This window comes from Eublepharis macularius, chromosome 17 (genome assembly GCF_028583425.1).
Source record: "Eublepharis macularius isolate TG4126 chromosome 17, MPM_Emac_v1.0, whole genome shotgun sequence".
In the NCBI taxonomy this organism is placed as follows: domain Eukaryota; kingdom Metazoa; phylum Chordata; class Lepidosauria; order Squamata; family Eublepharidae; genus Eublepharis; species Eublepharis macularius.
The window spans coordinates 9,083,863-9,103,505 of record NC_072806.1 but is presented as its reverse complement, the minus strand read 5'-3'; the positions used below and the strand labels follow the sequence as shown (position 1 = coordinate 9,103,505).

At 45.7% G+C, this 19,643-nt stretch overlaps 1 protein-coding gene across 2 annotated transcripts in view; it reads left to right on the top strand.

Moving 5' to 3' along the window:
- MORN1 (MORN repeat containing 1) overlaps positions 1-19,394 on the top strand; it is a 121,769-nt gene extending 102,375 nt beyond the window's left edge. Inside the window, exons 13-14 of one of the 2 annotated variants that reach the window (XM_055001893.1) lie at positions 6,564-6,637; positions 19,164-19,394. In XM_055001893.1, the coding sequence (XP_054857868.1) occupies positions 6,564-6,637; positions 19,164-19,342 (253 nt within the window). In that variant the 3' untranslated portion in view covers positions 19,343-19,394. The remainder of the gene's footprint in view (positions 1-6,563; positions 6,638-19,163) is intronic. The other variant, XM_055001894.1, reaches the window with a different exon arrangement.
- The last annotated feature ends 249 nt before the right edge of the window (positions 19,395-19,643 follow it).

The following is a 19,643-nucleotide window of genomic DNA, read 5'->3' as shown; positions in this document are numbered from 1 at the left end:
GACTGCAGATTTGTATGGGTCTGAGAGTCTCTCTACACAAGACATCTTACACAGGGATGCTCAAGTGAAAGATCTTACACTTGTTCTCCCATTGTGGGTACACGTGCCTGGCTAGGGAGGCAGTGTACACTTGAATATAAGACCACACAAAGTTAGTCACTTGAGTGTCCCCGTGTAAAAAGTCTTATGTAAAGAGACTCTGAGCCCAAAGGTGTCTCTCTTACAATTCCGATCTCTCCCAGCTCCAGTCATCCCTGATCCAGGAAAAACTCTTTTTGCCTTCCTCTAAATTCTTCAACTCCATGTGTACCCCAAAGCTGCCAGACTGGTGCAATGGCCTGAGAAAAAACTATCTAAATAAATGTATCCCCCCCCCCCAAATTAAACTCCAAACTTAATAAGGAGTGAAGGAAGTTACACATTTCGGGTTCCAAAACCAAACACACGGCTATTAAAAAGTAGAAGTCAGTTTCCAGTGCTGTTCGTAGCGTACGAAAAGACTTTGAAGAAACCCCAAGATTTGCATCCACAAATAAGTAGCAAGCGATGCAGAGCTCTGAAATTATTGCTTCTCCAGGCCCAGCGGCAAGACCATTTGCTGCCCTGCTGGACGTATTAATAAGCCACTTCCAACCTTTCACGGCCTGGCCTCCCTCCCATTCCACACAAATCCCAAGTGATTTCTTCTTTTGCTTTCCCTCTTTGGTATTTGGCGGATAGAAATGCCACCGCAAAAGAAACCAACAAACATAAGCAACGTGAATGGAAGTTGTCACAAAGGTGCTTGCTTGTTTCGGGCCGCTCACCACCGCATCAAAGCTCTTTGGATAAGTATTTATGATGGAGCTGAAATGGCTGACCGTTGTGTTTGAAATTTACCCCTGCGCCGAAATTGAAATATTTAATCCAAGCAGAGAATGAATGGCAAGTGTAACAGACTTTAACATTTCTTGGATCACCACCGAGCACGAAATGGCTTTTCTTCAGAAACTGGCGCTCCTTTAATAGGCAATCCCTGATGCAAGCGAGGCCTCCCCTATTAGTTCCAGCTGGTTAGAAATGGACTCCACTTTCATACCGGGCCGTGAGTTGGATTTTCACCTTAGGGGTTGTTGGTGTGATTTGTTACGTGTACGCTGCGGTCACTTAAGAAGCTCTAACAAAGAACACGCTCACGGTACATGCATTTTCCAGTGCTGGCAAAAACTCTTCAGTGAATGCCGAGAATGTAGAAGTTCTCCTTTCCATAGAGAGCTATTGCAGCAGGATGGCTAAATTGTAACCTGGGAGTTCTCACCTGCTAGGTGGCTGTAAAATAAGTGAACATACTGAGCTAGACGGACCAATGGCCTGGCTTGGTATAAGGCAGGCTCATGTGTTCACTTTGTATGAAGGGCACATACTTCGCGTGCGGAAATTCCTAGGTTTCTGTTTTTGTTCTACTCCTCTGTTTGACCAGCCAGCGTGTTTCAATTCTTTAACGTTTTAAATCTTGACTGCTTTTAGATTTGTAACCAATACGTATTTTAATCTGTTTTAATTTTGTGAACTGGACTGTGACGTCTTTGCAACTCGGTTGTGGCTGTGTTCCCTGCCTTGTGTCTGAGGAGATAAGGCAGGACAGAAATGTTTGAATGAATAAATAAATGAGAGAATGAACACATGAACAAAACATGTTCCCAAACGCCTTCTCCCATTTTGGTATTGGGTGGGAGAGAACTAATTCGGGCAAAAATGTTTGCCCGTTCAGACTGAGGATGGGAAAATTTGTTCTCATTCCAGTTTGGTTTTCTGACCTCATTAGATAGTCAGCCCTGATTGGCTACACAGTATTGTCGGGGAAAGAATCCTCGCCTCACTCTTGTGAAGTCATTGTGTAACCTGATCTGATTGGCTGGGTGACGTGATGTCATCACACTACCCATGTGATCTCTGATTGGATGAAATCACCTTAAGAAGCAGTATATTTGGGGAGGGGGGAGAGACACAACTGCCAATATCATATGAAAAAGTTAAGCAAGGTGGAACAGAAGACAAAGCCCCCCACATTATTGACAGCTCTAGCAACTGGTATGCAGTTATACTGCATCTGAACATGGAGGTTCCTCTTAGCCATCATGGCTTTGATGGACATGTCTTTCTTGAATTTATCTAACACCAGCTAAACATGCAGCCATATCCGTGTCTACTGAGCTCCATAAGTTTCAGTGGGAATCGTTTCCATCTGAAAACTGCCTCATTTGTTCCCCCACTTTTTTGGGTGGCCAAAACTGCGTCACAGCTGTAGAGCTCTGCATAAAAATGATGGACAGGTGACTCAGTGAAGTTTATTTTTTTTTTAAACTGAACTCTCCATGTAGTCCACCTTGTGAGTGCTTTGGAGGCAAGCCAAGATACAAGCATGATAGACAGACATAAATAATATTGAGGAACGCAGAGCCCCTGGAGGAGCATTTTGATTTTTTAGCTAATGGAACCCATACATGCTTTTGTTTTCACATTTTAGTCCATCCCTTTCGAAATTGACTTATGTATAATACTTTTTTGAATAGTTTTTCATGTTCTTGGTTTATTTTTTCAATCCCCTGGTGGGATCTGCTGAAAAAAATTGTCAGATTCTTGTAAATTCTTCTATTTCTTCTAATGCTGGCAAACTCTCAGACTTCAGTTATTCTTAGTGCTAAATTATTTATCTTCCTTCCCTTTCTTGCCGTGACTTCTGAATCTTTTACTTATCCTCTGGGAGACAACCGAGGCCTTATTCTCACCCCCTCCTCTTCACCCCCTTTTTAAAAAGCAGGCAGTTTCTTTTAAAAAAAAAATCCTGATACATTCAGTGTTTCCACATGCTAAATGTTTATGCTACAATTCGGAATCAGTATATTTTTAAAGGTACAAGGCCCTTATTGGTTAGCTGTTGCTTGTAGTATAATAATTGAGATAGGGGATAATATGATTTCGAAAATAACTTTGCTTGGAAGGGTTGGGGAGAGAAATAGCTTGCAGGGATGAAAGCATTTTTCATATATATTTCACATCCCACATAGCAAGTTAAAGTAACCCTGGATCTGAAATCAGGCAGCACATGAGCTGATTGTCTAACAGTGAAATCCTAAGAGTTACTCCAGTCTAAGCCCATTGATTTCAGTGGTCTCAGACTGAACTAACCCTGCTTAAGATTTCACTGTAAATCAATGAACTGAAATCACTGAAATCAACGGGCTTAGACTGGAGTGACTCCGCCTAGGATTTCACGGTAAGTGTGGGATTTGTCATGCCAAACCCCTCTTTTGTCAAAGGAACTTTTCAAGCCCTTCTGGCTGTGAAGAAAGGTTTTGAACCAGAGTTGCCAACCACCAGGTGCAGCCAGGAGATCTCCCAGAATTACAACTGCTCCCCAAACGGCAGAGATCAGTTCCCCTGGAGGAGATGGCTTATTTGGAGGGTGGTCTCTGTGGCATTATACACCCTGCTGAAGTCCCTCCCTTCCCCAAACCACTTCCTCCCCAGACTCCACCCCTAAATCTCTAGAATTTCCAGATCCAGCTCTAGCAATAACATTTGATTTATATACCACCCTTCAGGGCAACTTAACACCTACTCAGAGCAGTTTACAAAGTATGTTATTATCCTCACAACAATCACCCTGTGAGGTAGGAGGAGCTGAGAGAACTCCAAGAAGCTTTGACTGACTCAAGGTCTACAGTTGCCAGCCTCCAGGTAGTGGCTGGAGATCTCCCGGAATTACAACTGGTCTCCAGGCCACAGAGATCAGTTCACCTGGAGAAAATGGCTACTTTGGGGGAGGGGTAGACTCTATGGAATTCTGCCATGCCAAGGTCCTTTCCCTCCCCAAACCCCACTTTCTCCAGGTTTCTCCAGGTTTCACCCCCCCCAGATCTCCAGGAATTTCCCAACTTGGAGCTGGCAACCCTACCCAAGGTCACCCAGCTGGCTTCAAGCAGAAGAGTGGGAAATCAAACCTGCCTCTCTAGATTAGAGCTCTTAACTACTACACCAAACTGGCCCTCATATACCAAAGGCCTTCCCACATGACCACGACTCCAGTGGGTGGGGTGGGGATATGTGAAAACTTAACAGTGTGTCTCTCAGGAGAACAGAGAGAAACAAGAACGCCGCAAGAATGTCTAGGAAAATCTAAACGCTGCCACTGGCCCAAACCTCTCTCTAGAGCGGTGCCATTCTAAGCCTTGGCAGTTCTCTGGCACACACTGTATCATACAGTTCAGTTGAAGTCCACAATCATATACATTCTTAGCAAGCATCAGCTTTGGCTTAGAATTTGCATATTGCTGCTGAATGAATGCAAATTTTAATGTGGCTGCATGTAAATCATTTGGGCACAGGGAGTTTGCATGCAGTTGAGTGCTGGCTAAAATTACCCTCTTAAGGAGAATGTATTTAACGTATTAACTAGCCTTTGGTGCAACCTAGAGCGAGCGGCTGCGGGGGGATAACATTCCCAGCAGCATTTTAGCGCACTCTGTAATAACAACCTGAAATGCAGACGGCGCTGGTAGATCACGATCCATCTCCCAGGGTTATTTTTTTCTCTCTACAGGATAGTGCTTTGAAATCGGTATTGATTATGTGTGCTAGCAATAGTAAAAAAAAAAAAAAGTTAATTGAAAAAGAGGTTGAGGGAGGGAGGGGAAATGCTGGCTGCCTAGGGTAGCTACAAAGTTGATCACTGTGATGGGAGAAGGGGATGATTAACCTCTTGCTGGTGGCCTGTTTTTGACCCAATTTTCCCCTCCCCCCAAAAAGTTTCCCACTCACAGGCAGCTTGGGCAGGCAGTTTGCACTGCAAATACTGCTCACCAGCAGGGATGTCTTAGTCAGTGGGCAACCACATGCTTGGGGGGAGGGCCCGACTTCTGTGGTCCCACCCACTCTCATGATAGGGGAAAGAAGAAGAACAGCACGTTTCTGCTGCCACTCCACCTGCCCTGTTTAGGGCTCAAGCCACCTCTCACAGCGAAGGCTGCTCATGCCTGCCCCATCTGGGGCTCAAACCAGAAATATAAGAGAGTCAGCCCCGGCATCTAGAACCAAAATACAAAGTGGACAAGCCACAACGCAGGCTAAAGAACGATATCAGGGAATACAGTATTTAGATACGGAGCCCCGTGGTGCAGAGTGGTAAGCGGCAGTACTGCAGCCCAAGCTCTGCTCACGACCTGAGTTCGATCCTGGTAGAAGCCGGGTTCAGGTAGCCAGTTCAGGGTTGACTCAGCCTTCCATCCTTTCGAGGTCAGAAAAATAAGTACCCAGTTTCCTGGGGGTAAAGCGTAGATGACTGGGGAAGGCAATGGCAAACCACCCCATAACAAAAAGTCTGCCAAGAAAACATCATGATGCGAATTCCACCCGTGGGTCAGAAATGACTCGGTGCTTGCACCTTTACCTTTGCCTTTTACAGTATTTAGATATATCAATCAATACACATTTATCAAATCATCAATCAAATTTAAAGTGATTCGGTGCATATATATAATAAATACTTAATAAATAGATACAAACAGGTAAGTCTTAATTCTGAACATTCCCTAAACATTTCACAAAGCCATGTAGAAGTTCAATAACCATTCTGTAAAGAAAGCAAAAGTAACTCCAGTCCTATGGTTAATTTAATTTAATTTCCAGGAGCTTTCCTTATAGGTGCATTCAGCAGACGCTTGAGCTGTCCATATTTAAAGTGCAAGCGCAAGTATATGGAAGGTCTTGAGACTCATCCGGGGCTCGGGCAGCTGGCTTCCGGCAGCTGCTCACACCAACGTCACATGGGGCAAGGGCTTCCCCTTGCTTGGCCTTGATGGAGGGAGCAGCAGTGATCCCAGGACCCCAGAATCACTAAGACTCACCAGGGCAGGGTTAATGATCTCTCCCCTGCGATAAAGTTCATGCACTTACCTTTAACAATGGTATCATGGTTGCTGAGACCAATCAAAGAGTGGCTAAAGAGGTGAGCTAGGAATGGAGGGAGACCCAGGTTCAAACCTTCCTTCATTCAGAAAGCTCACCTGGTGACTTTGGGCCATTCATGCTCTCAGCCCAACCTACCTCACAGGGTTGTGGTGAGGATAAAATGGTGGAGGGGACAACTATGAGCACTGCCTAAATGTAACAGATACTGCTAAATGCACTGGATGATAACAGGACATGGCGTTAAAAGCTTTCAACTTTGGTCCCCAACCCTTGGAAGTGTGGAAATGATACTGGTGTAGTAAAGCAGCCTTTCTTCCAGCTCTACTGCAGCTTCGTTTCTGGGCTCATATATCAGCCATGCCCCCCCCCCTCCCGCCAACATGCATTAGGAGAAAAATAACAACAGATTGTTCAGGGAGCAAAATGCTTTAGATTTTTCAAAACTCACTCCCCTACCCTCTTCTTCTTTTTTTTTTTTTTGCCCAACTTGAGTTGCAACGACAATTTGAGTTGCTTTGGTAAAGAATTGCAGCTTTACATGTGAGAAGACGCCCCATTTTTTTGCTGGCAGAAATGACGCAGCATCACCCTGCTTTCCCTGCCGTTTTTTGTAGATCCCGACTGACGGTTCACGGCTCCAAGACCAAGTTCTATCAAACCCGCCTGAAGGACGCCGTGACCCTGCCAGGTATGGTTTCCAGGGCCTCTGAATCATCGTAACGCATGTGCAGAGAGCACACACCCGCTCAGCATGTTTTGCAGATCGTTTTTCAATATCGTTGCTAATTCCAGGAGCAAAATTACAAAGGTCACGACCACAGCAGTGATGATGCGAGAGCGAATAGCTTTGTGTTTATTAATTTTTAGTAGTAGTCCCAGAGTCTCATTTTGAAAATGTCTTTGTTTCGGTGTCTTAGCGAGGTGATTCACTCATCGCTCCATGTTAATTTTAGGTTCTTCTGTTGAGAATCGTGATTTCCTGCTCCCCTTTTCTCACTTTTGAACTACTGTTTGTTTGGCATCATCTATAACTCTTCCCCCACCCCCCGCCGCCCCATTTATCTCAGACCCATTTGTCAGGATGGTTATGGGAGCCTTTTAACCACCTACACATTGTGACTCCAAGAAGTAAATAATAATGCCATCCTAAGCAGAGTTGCACCCTTCTAAGTCCATTAAAGTCAGTGGGCTTAGAAACTTGTAATTTGTCTTAGGATGGCACTGAAAGAGTCACATACAGGGAGGCAGGATTGCCTGGGGAGCTGAAACAACCCCAGAGTTAGAGAGACGTAATGTTAGCCAGGAAGCGTAGTTTAAAAAGAGCCAGTGGAGATCACTCCTCAGAGGATTTGTTCACTTCATCTTCACCTCCCTGAAGGCTCTGTCAATTTCACCGCTCCAGTCTAAAACTGTGTGGGATCGCAACCAGAGGACAGAGAGGAATGGAAATGGGCTGGAGCTGCCTTCCACAGCCAGGCTTGGACTTGGAGAGGTTATATTGGGCTGAACTTTCCCTTTTGGCATTTCATAGCCCCTTCAGACAGCTCCAGTATATAGCAAAGCCTTTTCCCTGCTGCTGGCTCTGTCTTTTGAAACTACCCTTCCCATCTACCATTGCATTTCCCAACATGTGTTCTTCACACGTCAGATGCCTCATGCAGAGACACTCTTAGCCAAGCAGTGGCCGCAGATAAAGGCTTGCCCGTTGCCTCTTTCCATATCCCCATTGCCTGGGTAATCACTGCTAGCCAGGTCGGCACCGAGGTGCCCCTGGGGCACTGCCAGCTAAACTGGGCCTTGTCTCATCTTGTTCCTAGTCTCCCTCAACAGTAGCCCTCCAGAAACTAACTCAGTAGATTAAAGCACCAATCTGTCTCTGTGTGTGACAGCAATGCGGGAATTCATCTGCATATTTCTAGGCTCCATTCACACAGCCAGGTTTATAACCAAGGGTGAATTTCAAGGTGTTCTGTTGCCTCGAATGAGGTACATCAATTGCTTCCCTTGTGCCACCGCTGCTCAGCTCCAGTTCAGACCCAGCTAATGAGGGCGCGGGTTCATGATGCGGACACACCTCTACCAACAGCAAGCTGGCCACGAGTGCCCTCCTCAATGTGCTTCCTCCCTTCCCTTTGCACGAGGAAGGACCCAGGTTCAATTCCCAGCATCTCCAGTTCAGAGGACTGAACATTGGTCTGAGACCCTGGAGAGCTGCTGCCAGTCTTAAGTAGATAATACTGACCTTGATAGACCAGTGATCAGACTGAGAGCCAAGCTATAAGTGATGCCTGACACAGGTTGGACACTTGTCAGCTTCCCTCAAGTTTTGATGGGAAATGTAGGCATCCTGGTCTTGCAGCTGTAATGGAGAGCCAAGCTGTAAAACCAGGATGCCTACATTTCCCATCAAAACTTGAGAGAAGCTGACAAGTGTCCAACCTGTGTCAGGCGTCACTTGTAGCTAGCAAGCACTGGAAGATTCCCCAAAGGGGTGGGACAGGCTGAGCCTTGTTTTCCGTTGTTCTCTGTGTACAAGGGGACCTTTTCCCTCCTTCTCACTCTCCCCTGACCCAAAGAGGATCATTTTCACTGGAGTAATACCTGGCTACTTTAGTCCTTGCAGTCTGTGCTCTGGCATCCTTCTCTGTCGCTACCATTTCATTTATATTCAACTTCTCCTCCGTAGAACTCCGGCCAAGTTCACATGTGCCGCTCAAGGTGCTTTTCCGCCTCTTTCCCAGCTTTCTGGGTACGAAAACCACAAAGGCATCTTTAAATGAGGATGTCTCAGATTTCTGGTGTGTGAAAACCAGGCAGTTTTAAAATGGGCTGGTATCAGATTTCTCAACCAAAGGGCAGCCACACAAGAAAGCTAGGTTTGCAATCAAAGCCCAGCTCTTCTAAGCTTTACAGTTCTTATATAATTATGGTCTCAGCACAGCATACCTGCAAGGTTTGGTAGAATTATTCCATTTTGTCTTGACAGCACTCCCATGGGGCAATTTGAATTGAGAGAGGCTGGCCTACCCAAAAGGAAGCTTCATAACCAAGTGGCGATGTGGGGACTCGAACTTGGGTATCAGCTTGGGTCTCTCTGATTCTGGTCTGTATTGGGATGGGGAGGAGACAAGGAGACAAGGAGATTCCTGTGTTGGTCACATTCTCTCAAAGAAACAATTCCACATTAAATAGGAGCAGCACTAAAGGAAGGTCTATAATGAAAAGAGCCAGATTGATGTAGTGGTTAAGAGCGGCAGGACTCTAATCTGGAGAGCCGGATTTGATTCCCCACTTTTCTGCTTGAAGCCAGCTGGGTGACCTTGGGTCAGTCACAGCTCTCACAGAGCTCTCTCAGCCCCACCCACCTCACAGGGTGATTGTTGTTGTGGGGATAATAATGACATACTTCGTAAATCACTCTGAGTGGGTGTTAAGTCATCCTGAAGGATGGTATGTAAATTGAATGTTGTTGTTATTGTTATAAAGGTAGAAAACACTGAAATGCAGTAAAGGGAACTGATAATTGTAATAAACATTGCAAAGCTATACCTTATAGAAACATCTTCCTGATCTGATGTCTTATACCTACCAGTTAAACAAGTTGAGAGGTCAGGCACCTGAAAAATGGATTTTAAAAAATTTATATGTCTATTGGCAAAAAATACATGATGAAGTTGGAGCCAGGTATGTGGGGCGGTAGAGGACGAAATGCACAGAGAAACGAATTTTGCCCTGCAGCAGAAAAACATGCACTCCCCTCCCTGGGGAAGAGTCCAGTAGCACCTTTAAGACTAACCAACTTTATTGTAGCATAAGCTTTCGAGAACCACAGCTCTCTTCGTCAGATGCGAGCACTGTGGTTCTCGAAAGCTACTGCTACAATAAAGTTGGTTAGTCTTAAAGGTGCTACTGGACTCTTTACTATTTTGCGACTACAGACTAACACAGCGAACTCCTCTGGATCTAGGCTCCTGGAGGAAGGTACTCCTGAATGCAGAAGCAGAGCAAATTAGGCACAATTATGCAGATGTTCTTAATTTGCATAATATATCCAGGTTACTTGGGGGCAAGATGTTGATTTTTTTTTTTATGATCCCAAAAGAAAGGCCATTATCATTGGTGGCTTCTTCCTTTTTTATTGAATAGGGTGAGAGTTGTATCTTTTCCCTGCTCCTCCCCCCTCCCCCCTCCACAAGCTAGTGACCCCTGAAGGTTTTTATATATCTAAAACTTCCATCAGTGGGGGGGGGGAGGGATGACCTGATGCCATATTCTGTGTAGCCTCTGGACCATTACCTTTAGGCTATTAGCAGGAGCAAATTTCATAAACCTTTACATAATGATTTCCTTTAAGTGCCACCATATTTTCCTTTATGATACTTTTAAAAACTGTTCCTTACCTTCTCCCCAAAGACGCCCATTGAACAGTCATAATCACAAAAGCAACTGAGTCTGTATATCACTTTAATGCCCTCCAGGAATCATGGCAGGACTTCTTCCAGGTTACCACCTCAATCCTAAACGCATTTACCTCGGGGGAATTATTATTTCACCGCTCCGAATGGGGTTTGGTGCCGACTCGAGTACACAGAACGGTCTTACGGTATGAGCCTCCCAGGCCTGTACTATTTCAAGATACAGATAAGGGAGCCCAGCTTTGTTGAGCCTGTGGGCACCTTTGGAAATCGGAGTGGGCATTGCCACAAAATGGCTGCCAGGCAGGGCTCACCAATCACAAAAGGTTGGGAAGTTTCAAATCAATTGTCCTTGTGTCCTATTCTAGTGAGGTGCAGGAAAGCTGGAATTTGGGGCGAAAGGAAATTGGCACCAGGGAAAACATCGGTGGGCACCGGGTTGGAGATCACTTCAGTAGAGTAAATGGGAGGGCGGCATAGGAAACGTGGATAGGTAGGAAATGGACATCAAAGGTCAAATAATATAGTGGCAGAGGTTAAAATGGTGTTAAATTATGTAAATTCCCCCCCTTTGGCAATGGAACAACTACGCATGCTTTCAAAATGGTAGATGAAAATTTATTAACTTAGGTAATGTATTACTCTCTTTTTATTCTGAGTAAAAATACAAAGCGGCTTACAAAAGTGCCTAATTTAAGTAATCAACAATTTGAACAAGTGAAATACAATTAATAAGCAAAGAAAATAAAAGAGCTAGATAGCATGCCCTCCTACGGTTGCCAGGTTATCATTGGCAACCACAGGAGCTTCTTCTGGGTAGACTTCTGGGGATACAACATTGTTAATACCGTTATGCCGTTTCCAGGAGGGAAAAAATCACAAATGACATCATAGCTTACTACAACGCTCTAGGAATTCCACCGTAGAGATTGGTGGAATTCCGAGTGATGCTGTCCCCCCTTCCCTTTTGTTTCTCCTGCCATAGAATTGATCAGCAGTGGGACAGTAAGCGTGGCAGCAGGAGATTGCTCACCAATGGCAACCCTATGCCCTCTAGCTGATGAGAGCAGCAACATCCTTGTGTTGCTCCTTTTCTAGCTAACTTGCTAACTCCATAACGTGCATATGTGAGCACTCAGATTAATTGAAGTTAAGTTTCCCCCATGCATAAATCTGGATTCTAAGGCAGGGTTTAATCCAGGTATAGAACCCAATTTGCAGAGGAAAAGTTTACTCCAGTTAACACACACGCCCACATCTATTGGTATATACAGAGCTGGGCCCTTTTCACACTACTTACTTGCTTCCGGAACATCACTAAATGTAGCGCAAAAACCACGGAAGATAGCGTCTTCTCGCAAGAGTTTTGCGCGACATCGCACAAAACTCTCGCGAGAAGACGCTATCTTCCGTGTTTTTTGCACTACATTTCGCGATGTTCCGGAAACAAGTAAGTAGTGTGAAAAGGGCTCTGGTTTCTAACTGAGAAGGGAGGGGGCGCTCTCTCAAGACTGGCAATGAGTTGCATTCAGCTATGACTCTCTACACAAGACGCCTTGGCGTGACTTTGTCAAGTGTAGGGAGATGCAATGTTAGCTGGGAAGCATACTTTAAAAAGACTGAGCCGGAGGAGCTCCTGGGGGGGGGTGTTAATTTCATCTTTTCCTCCCTCAAGGCTCTGCCAATTTCATCTCTCCAGTCTGAAACTGTGTGGGATCACAACTAAAGGGCAGCGAGGAATGAAAATGGGCTGGAGCTGCCTTCCAGAGCTAGGGTTGGACCTGGAGAAGTTATAATGGGCTGAAGTTTCCCTTCTGGCATTTCACAGCCCCTTCACACAGCTCCAGTGTATAGCAAAACCTTTGCCCTTCCACGGCTCTGTCTTTTTAAACTATCGTTCCAGTCTAACATTGCATCTCCCTACACATGTTCTTCACATGTCAGATGTCTCGTGTAGAGAGACTCTACATGTTGAGTTAATGTGATGTCTGAATGCAGCCCTAGGATTAGCACAGCATGGATTTCGTGTGGGTCTGTTCAGAGACATGCAGCCTGTTCTGGCACGTTTGCTGCTTGCTTTTGTCTCGCGTGCAAGATGTTGGCAGAGCTATTTAAATAAAGTCACATTGTCCTGCTTTGCCAGTGCCTGTTCCTACCTACTCTGAGCCCAGACTCCATATTGCTAGCTGCAACATGACGTTCTCTCTCCCTGTATTTTTTTTTTTTTTGTAAATGTCAGCCTGCTTTGGGAACAGATGGGAGGGGAAGCAAGGGAGAGGAAGGCTCGCATACACAAAATCTGAATGGTAACCTTCTCAAAGTGTGGGGTGAGACAACGGGGGAAAAGCTAAGCAAGCCATGTGGGGCTTGGTGAGCACGGGGTTCTATTAATAGCTTTCTCTCCCCCCCCCCCAGCATTTTTGGAGCAGGCTGTCCAAATAGGACAAAGGGAGGTTGGGAGGAAGAGCAGCTGTGGGAAGGAAGGGGTATTAGCCATGATAATTAAACTGAACATCCGTATACGCACATTCTTTGTAGTGGTTCCCACCTTATGGAACAGCCTGCCTGAAGAGGTCAGGCAAGCTTCCATTCTCCTAGCTTTCTGCAAACTGCGCAAAACCCAATTATTCAGGAAGGCTTTCTCACACAGGCTGTGCTGTAAAGAAATGGCTAAGAGAGATGTGTTGGTACAAGGATAGGGACTGCAGGCTATACTACTGCGTACTGTCTGTTGTTGTAAATATGCTTGTACTTGATAGTGCTGCACTGTTCAATATGTCGTTCTACTTGTTTCAGTATATTTTTTTCAGCTCTGTATCGGATTTCTGCCATTTTTCAAATTTTTGCTATCCTTATCCTATCATATGGTTCTCGAATGTTGCAGCCATTGATTGTAATGATTTATATTATTTAATGTGCCTTGAGTCTCAGTGAGAAAGGTGGACTACAAATGATAGATAGATAGATAGATAGATAGATAGATAGATAGATAGATAGATAGATAGATAGATAGATAGATAGATAGATAGATAGATAGATAGATAGATAGATAGATAGATAGATAGATAGATAGATAGATAGATAGATAGATAGATAGATAGATAGATAGATAGATAGATAGATAGATAGATAGATAGATAGATAGATAGCAGTCTTATCTGGGTAATAGATGCTGGGATCATCCAATGGGAGACGAATGTTGCCTTCTTGCCCTGCATATTTTTATCCAGCCCTTCTTCCAAGCAGCTTAGGACAGCATATGTCACTTGCTCTTACCCAGTTTATCCTCACAACCACATAGTGAGATTGCCTGAAACGGATGCAGCTCCTGTATTGCCGCAGATAATCAGGTGCACCCTTGGGGCAGTCTTCCTCTTTTGCTAGCTCTCTGGCCACACACCCCCTGTCATGTGGGCCATCACCACCCCCTGAATCTCTTCAGCTTTCCCAATCGGGCAGTAGAAACATCGGGGGTTGAGGGGCGCCTCTCAATATCCAGGCAAGTCCAACTGCTGAGGGTAAAGCTGAATTCAGTGGGGAATACTGCAAATGCACATAGGATTGCAATCCAGATTTGTCTGTCAGCATAAAGACAAAGCCACATTAAGCAAATCCGCTTCAGTTTCTCTTGGTTTCATTCCACGCATTCAGTGCAGAGTTCCTGCGCCCATAATTTGGATTCTGCGGGGCACCAGCAAAACAAATTTCCGACTTCTGCCACAGTTGCTGAGGTGTCTCCTTTTGCAACCTAACTCTAGTCTAAATAAGAAAAAAAAATCTCCTTGCATATTTCCCCCTCTGAGTTAGGGGGCTCCTAGCCCAGGTGTCCTGGCCTCCATCCAGCTCCGGTAATAACATATTCCTCGCTTTAATCCCCATGTAATATTGATTGCGTGCAGCATTCTTTACTTCCAGGCCAAGATCCTTCTGTAATGTTGCATTTCTCACCAGAGGAGGCCTCATTTGAGCTTGCGGTTCGCCCTGTTCTCTGGGCTATTTGCAAAATGCTTTGACAGCCCTCAGCAGAACGGCCATTGATACCACCGGAGTTATCACTTCCCTCCGTGGCGGCTGGCAGCACTCTCCGAGACTTGTATGCTTTATTTAACAAAGCACCTGGCAGTTTTCATCCTAGCGTGACTTCAACAGAATGGCTTTTATGCCGGTGGCCTCATGAGCAATGCTGTCATACAAGTAACATAACATTAACACTGTGGTTAAATATTACATAATGTTAATACACATTCAGAAAGCACTGCTGAGAACCGGTGTGCGGCTTAGAGGAATGGCTCGTCAACGTGGTAAAATTCTTCCTGGACTGGTGCCAGCTCAAACTCCCCTTTTCTGAGGGCCATGGTCTGTTATGGGGTAAGGCCTCAGGAAACAGGGCCAGTGGCCACAGTTGGCATGTAGTCATCTGCCGAGTCTTGAATCCAGGCCAAGTCCACTCCCCACTGCCGTCCAACGGCACTGGGCCTACTGTCTTTTGGAGCAATCTCCCATTTCATACTGGGAGATGGACATACTAGGAGGGACTGGGACTCCTTTTAGCCTCGCTGGAGCCAATGGGGCATACAAAAGAGTGACTTGTTTTCTATTACTATTTTGGGAAGAGGGACTGCATTCAAACACATCATCACAACAGGTTGTCATACTTAGTGGGGGCCATCTTGCCCCAGCGCTCCTTAAAATCTGAATCAAGTTCAACCAAGTGGCATTCTAGGGGACTGGACCCACATATCCTAGTTGCCTTCTTTGAAACTTGACCTCTGCCTTTCATGGCCTCCACTGATCAACTCTGTCCCTTGCTGACCAAAAAAACCCAGCATCCTGACAGACCCCGAACCACATGGTGGGAACTGCATGGCCTGGCAACCAGTGGGAGTCCAGGAAAATCCAAAACTGACATCATGCCTCTCTAGGAATCTATGGCGTTTTGGGCGATACCTAGAAAGGACTGAAGTCACTTCTGGGTTTCCTCCAGAAGAAGCCTTGCCAGGTGCCTACTTATTGCGGGCAATCTCCCAGCAGTTGGTGCCTCTGCCAGCTGATCACCAGCTGATTGGCAGGAGGAGGCAGTCTGGGGAAATGGGGGTGTGCCGCCGTCATCCTCGCGCAGTGACATCACTTCCAGCATGACCAAAAGCAACAGCATTATACTGGGGGCAATGCTTTAACAATTGGCTGAAAACAGAGTCTCTCTACACGAGATGCCAGTCCATCAAGTGTCACGAGACACAATGTTAGCCAGGAAGCTTAGTTTTAAATGGCAGAGCCGGCAGAGATCACTCTAGAGGAGACAGATTCTCTCACAGCCCTCCGCCGCCTCTGGCATGCCAGACTGTCTCCCCTTCCAGAGCTTTTACCCTGCTGCCTTCGCTGCTTAAAACTTTGAATTAACTGAGCCTTGGCAGGGCAAAGTCTCCAGAAGGGGAGACGCCAGAGGCGGTGGAGGGCTGTGAGAGAATCTGTCCCCTCTGGAGCGATCTCTGCTGGCTCTGTCATTTAAAACTACACTTCCTGGTTAACATTGCATCTCCCGACAATGAAGAACTCGTGTCAAAAGTACTGTGTAGAGACTCATAGTGAAATGCTATAAAGTGACATCATCGTGTGGGAACTTCAGGTGTATGCTCTCCTGGTAAGTTCCCCCACCTCCCATTTATTACCCAGGCCAGGGGATGTAGCAACCCTTCCCAGAAGTGACATCTCACCATCTCCACACAGCAATTTTGTAAAGATTTTTTTCCCCCTACTGGAACCGTGGAGGGGGGAATACCAGCCTCATTTCTACCACCACCTCAGCATTTTGCCACCACATACTTTTTCTGGGTTGTGAACCAGGCCTCGAGAAGGCTTTTAAATGCAAGGCGGAGGAACAAGAAGCCTGGCCGGCATTTTCTGCCTGGCCTGTCCTCCGCATTCTCTTCCCTTTCTAAAGTTTAGGCCTAAGATCTCTATTGAGGAAGCTTCCCGTCGCTGCACACCTCTCCTCCCTCCGCCCTCTGAGCTCATGGGCAGTCCCCCAGAGAAGCAACTGGCGTTTCTAGCGGATACCTTTTTTCCACATGAGGCAAAATTCCAGATTTGTGGGGGCTTTCTTACATATCCCGGTGCCAAAACATGCAGAAGGTTAATGGCCCACAAAGGGAAGGTAATGGGAACTGAGCTGTTACCAGGGCAACAAAACATTTTTCCCCCCTGCTTCTTATTTCTTATTCACTTTTATATTCGAACGGTTCCTGTCGCTTTGAAATTCTCCAGCCATTTTGCAGCCCATAAAGGCTGCAAACTAAGGTTTTTTCCCCCCTTGAAGGCCTTTTATTTCCAAGGCCGCCTTGTCTAACGTAGAAATAGCCGCTCCGATGGTAGATGATGTTTACCCAGCGCTGAGGTGAACATTTTGAAAGCCGCGCCCCTAGGTTCCCTTTTTTATTATTACGGTTATTAATCCCAATTATAAAGCCCAGTTTCATTTCGTATGGCTTTTCTTTCTTTCCTTTCTGTTTTCCACGCACAGTTTTCTCTCCAAATGGATGAGGAAACAACTAGCTAAAAAAGAGAGGGCCGCTTTCGGCCTAATTCTCACTGGGTTATTAAGACCGGAGTCCTGCTGCCCTGAACTACTTCAGACTGCCTGTGACAGAATATGCTCCTCCCCACACACAACCGAAAAGTTCCCTGAGCGTAGAAATCACACGCTTCAGAGAAAGAGGTTCTGTCTTTGCTCCGTCCCTTACATGTCATTTTTCTATGTGCAGTGACATTAGTGTGCATGTGTGTGTACAGTAAAAGTCAACTGTGCAGTCTGAGGAGGAAAAACATTCTGAAATGGTACAGCCCAGATTGAGGCTGTGGTACAGGGAAAGGAGGGTTAACTCTTCCTCCCACAGGCACGTGCACAATTTTCCCAATTGAAAATGTCTCCTGGGCCCTCCTACCATGACTAAAAATAGCTGGGAGGGCAGTATTTGTGACTGTGGATACATGGGTCAGAGCTCCTGTCCTCAGTGCCGTGGCCTTTATTCATATTCTGTACCCCCATCACAGTGGCTCCTTTATACATTATGCTCCAGGGGGAGAAGTAATGCGGCATGGCATAGCCCGATCTCGTCAGATCTCGAAAGCTAAGCAGGGTCGATACTTGAATGGGTGACCACCAAAGAAGACTCTGTAGAGGAAGGCAATGGCAAGCCACCTCTGCTTCTCACTTGCCTTGAAAGCCCCTTGCTGGGGTTACCCTAAATCAATAAGTCGATTGCAACTTGATGGCACACACACACACATGCTCTGGGGAATTTAAACATAAATCCTCAGCCTCACATACATAATAACTGCATTTATATACCGCTTTTCTAGACAGATCCGTGCCCCACTCAGAGTGGTGAACAAGTCAGTGTTATTATTATCCCCACAATCCAGCTGGGGAGCTGGGGTTGAGAGGAGCGGCTTACCCAAGGCCACCTGCAGTAGTGGGAGTGTTGATTTGTAGCCCAGCTATTTAACCACTATGCTATATTTCGTTGCAGAGATCAGAAGTCCAACCTTCTTTTTTTTTTTTACAGACTGCTGTAGCACAGTGGCTAAGTGGTTCAGCTGCGAATAAGTACTCTACTGGTTCGAATCCCACTACTGCCATTAGCTCAGCTGATAGCCTTGGGTAAGCCCCTCCTCTCAGCTCCAGCTCCCCAGCTGTATTGTGGGGATAATAATAACACTAACTTGTTCACTGCTCTAGGTGAGGCACTAATCTGTCTAGAAGAGCGGTATATAAGCACAGTTATTATTATTAGTTATTATTTAAAGTAGCAGCCATGGAGGTCCCCAATATGGATAGGGGCTGATATGGGGACAGTGGTAGGATTGCCAACCTCTAGGTGGGTCCTGGAGATCTCCCAGAGTTGCAGCTGATCTCCAAACTACAGAGATGAGTTTCCCTGAGAAAATGGCTGCTTTGGAGGATGAACTCTATGGCATTATAACCCGCTTAGGTCCCTCCCTCCCAAACCCCTCCTTCCCCAGGCCCCACCCCCTAAACAGAATCAAATTAACGTAGAAAGGCACAACTCTGCATAAGATTGTACTGTTAGAGACTCAAGGTGAGCACCCTAAAGAATTACAGTGACTTACTCATCCTTGAGCTAGAAATATTTCTAACAAGGCAGCCCCCCAAGGGACAAAGACCAGGGAAAGGGACAAAAAACAGGGTCTGTCCCTGATAAAGAGGGACTGTTGGAATGAAAGAAGATTGCGTTATGAGATGCAGTACATACATGTGCAGAGTACGTGTGTAGAGTACATGTGCAGAGATGCAGTAAATACAGCGAGGGGGCTCTTGTTACAAATTTGTTCCAAGGCCAGCGAAACAATGCTTAGGCATTCGCTCCTCATGTCCCCTTTGGGGTGGCCTGCCTGCCTAGACCCTTACTTCCCTGGTCTCGTAATAGCTGCCTCATCTTGTACGGTTATAAATAAACCGTTTGTCAACCAAGACAGCAGAAGGCTAACTGTTAAAGTGTATTAATTTCTAATTGCCAATTACTTAGAGGACACGGGCTGTTGAATGACATCCTGTGGGTGTTGATGTAGAGACATAGAACAGTCATTGCCCACAGAAAGGCAGATGACACTTGCTGTTTAGGTATTTGATTTATCGATTAGTCCACAGTGTGCAGGCGGGATCTTGGGTGTGTGGTTTGTCCGGTAATTGCTCTCCGCGGGCCTGTTCTATGACATACTTAGCATAGTTAAACCTGCCCTGCATATTAATTCCCAGTTTCCCTTTTTATTATCTTTCAGGGGAGTACGTAATTATGGTCCATGAAGTGACTTCACCTCCGTTCATGGGCAAGCATCTCCCACCTGCCTTCAGGCTCTTGCGGATTTTGCCAGAGAAGGTTTTGCCAGAGAAGGCCTTGCCAGAGAAAGGCAGAAGAATGAGCCTTAGAAAGGATTCTCAAAAAGATGCTGGGAATTAAAGACAAGGAAAAGAGAAGAAGGAGCCGCAGTGTCCTCCCAATGGAATTTAGGGTAAGAGCAAGGTCAACAATTAAACTATTAAACTGATTAAATTACAGTATCTTCTACTTCAACCTTTCCACACTGGGATCCACTGAGCATGGAACCCACCAGTCTTCCAAGCATGTGACAGGAAGACATATGACATCTGAGTCAGGTGACAGGAAGAGGGGGTAGAGTCATGCCATCACCAGGACAAGAGTCAGATTGCCATGCCATCTTTCTATCAATGTGTGAAAAGTTTTAAAATAATCAACAAAA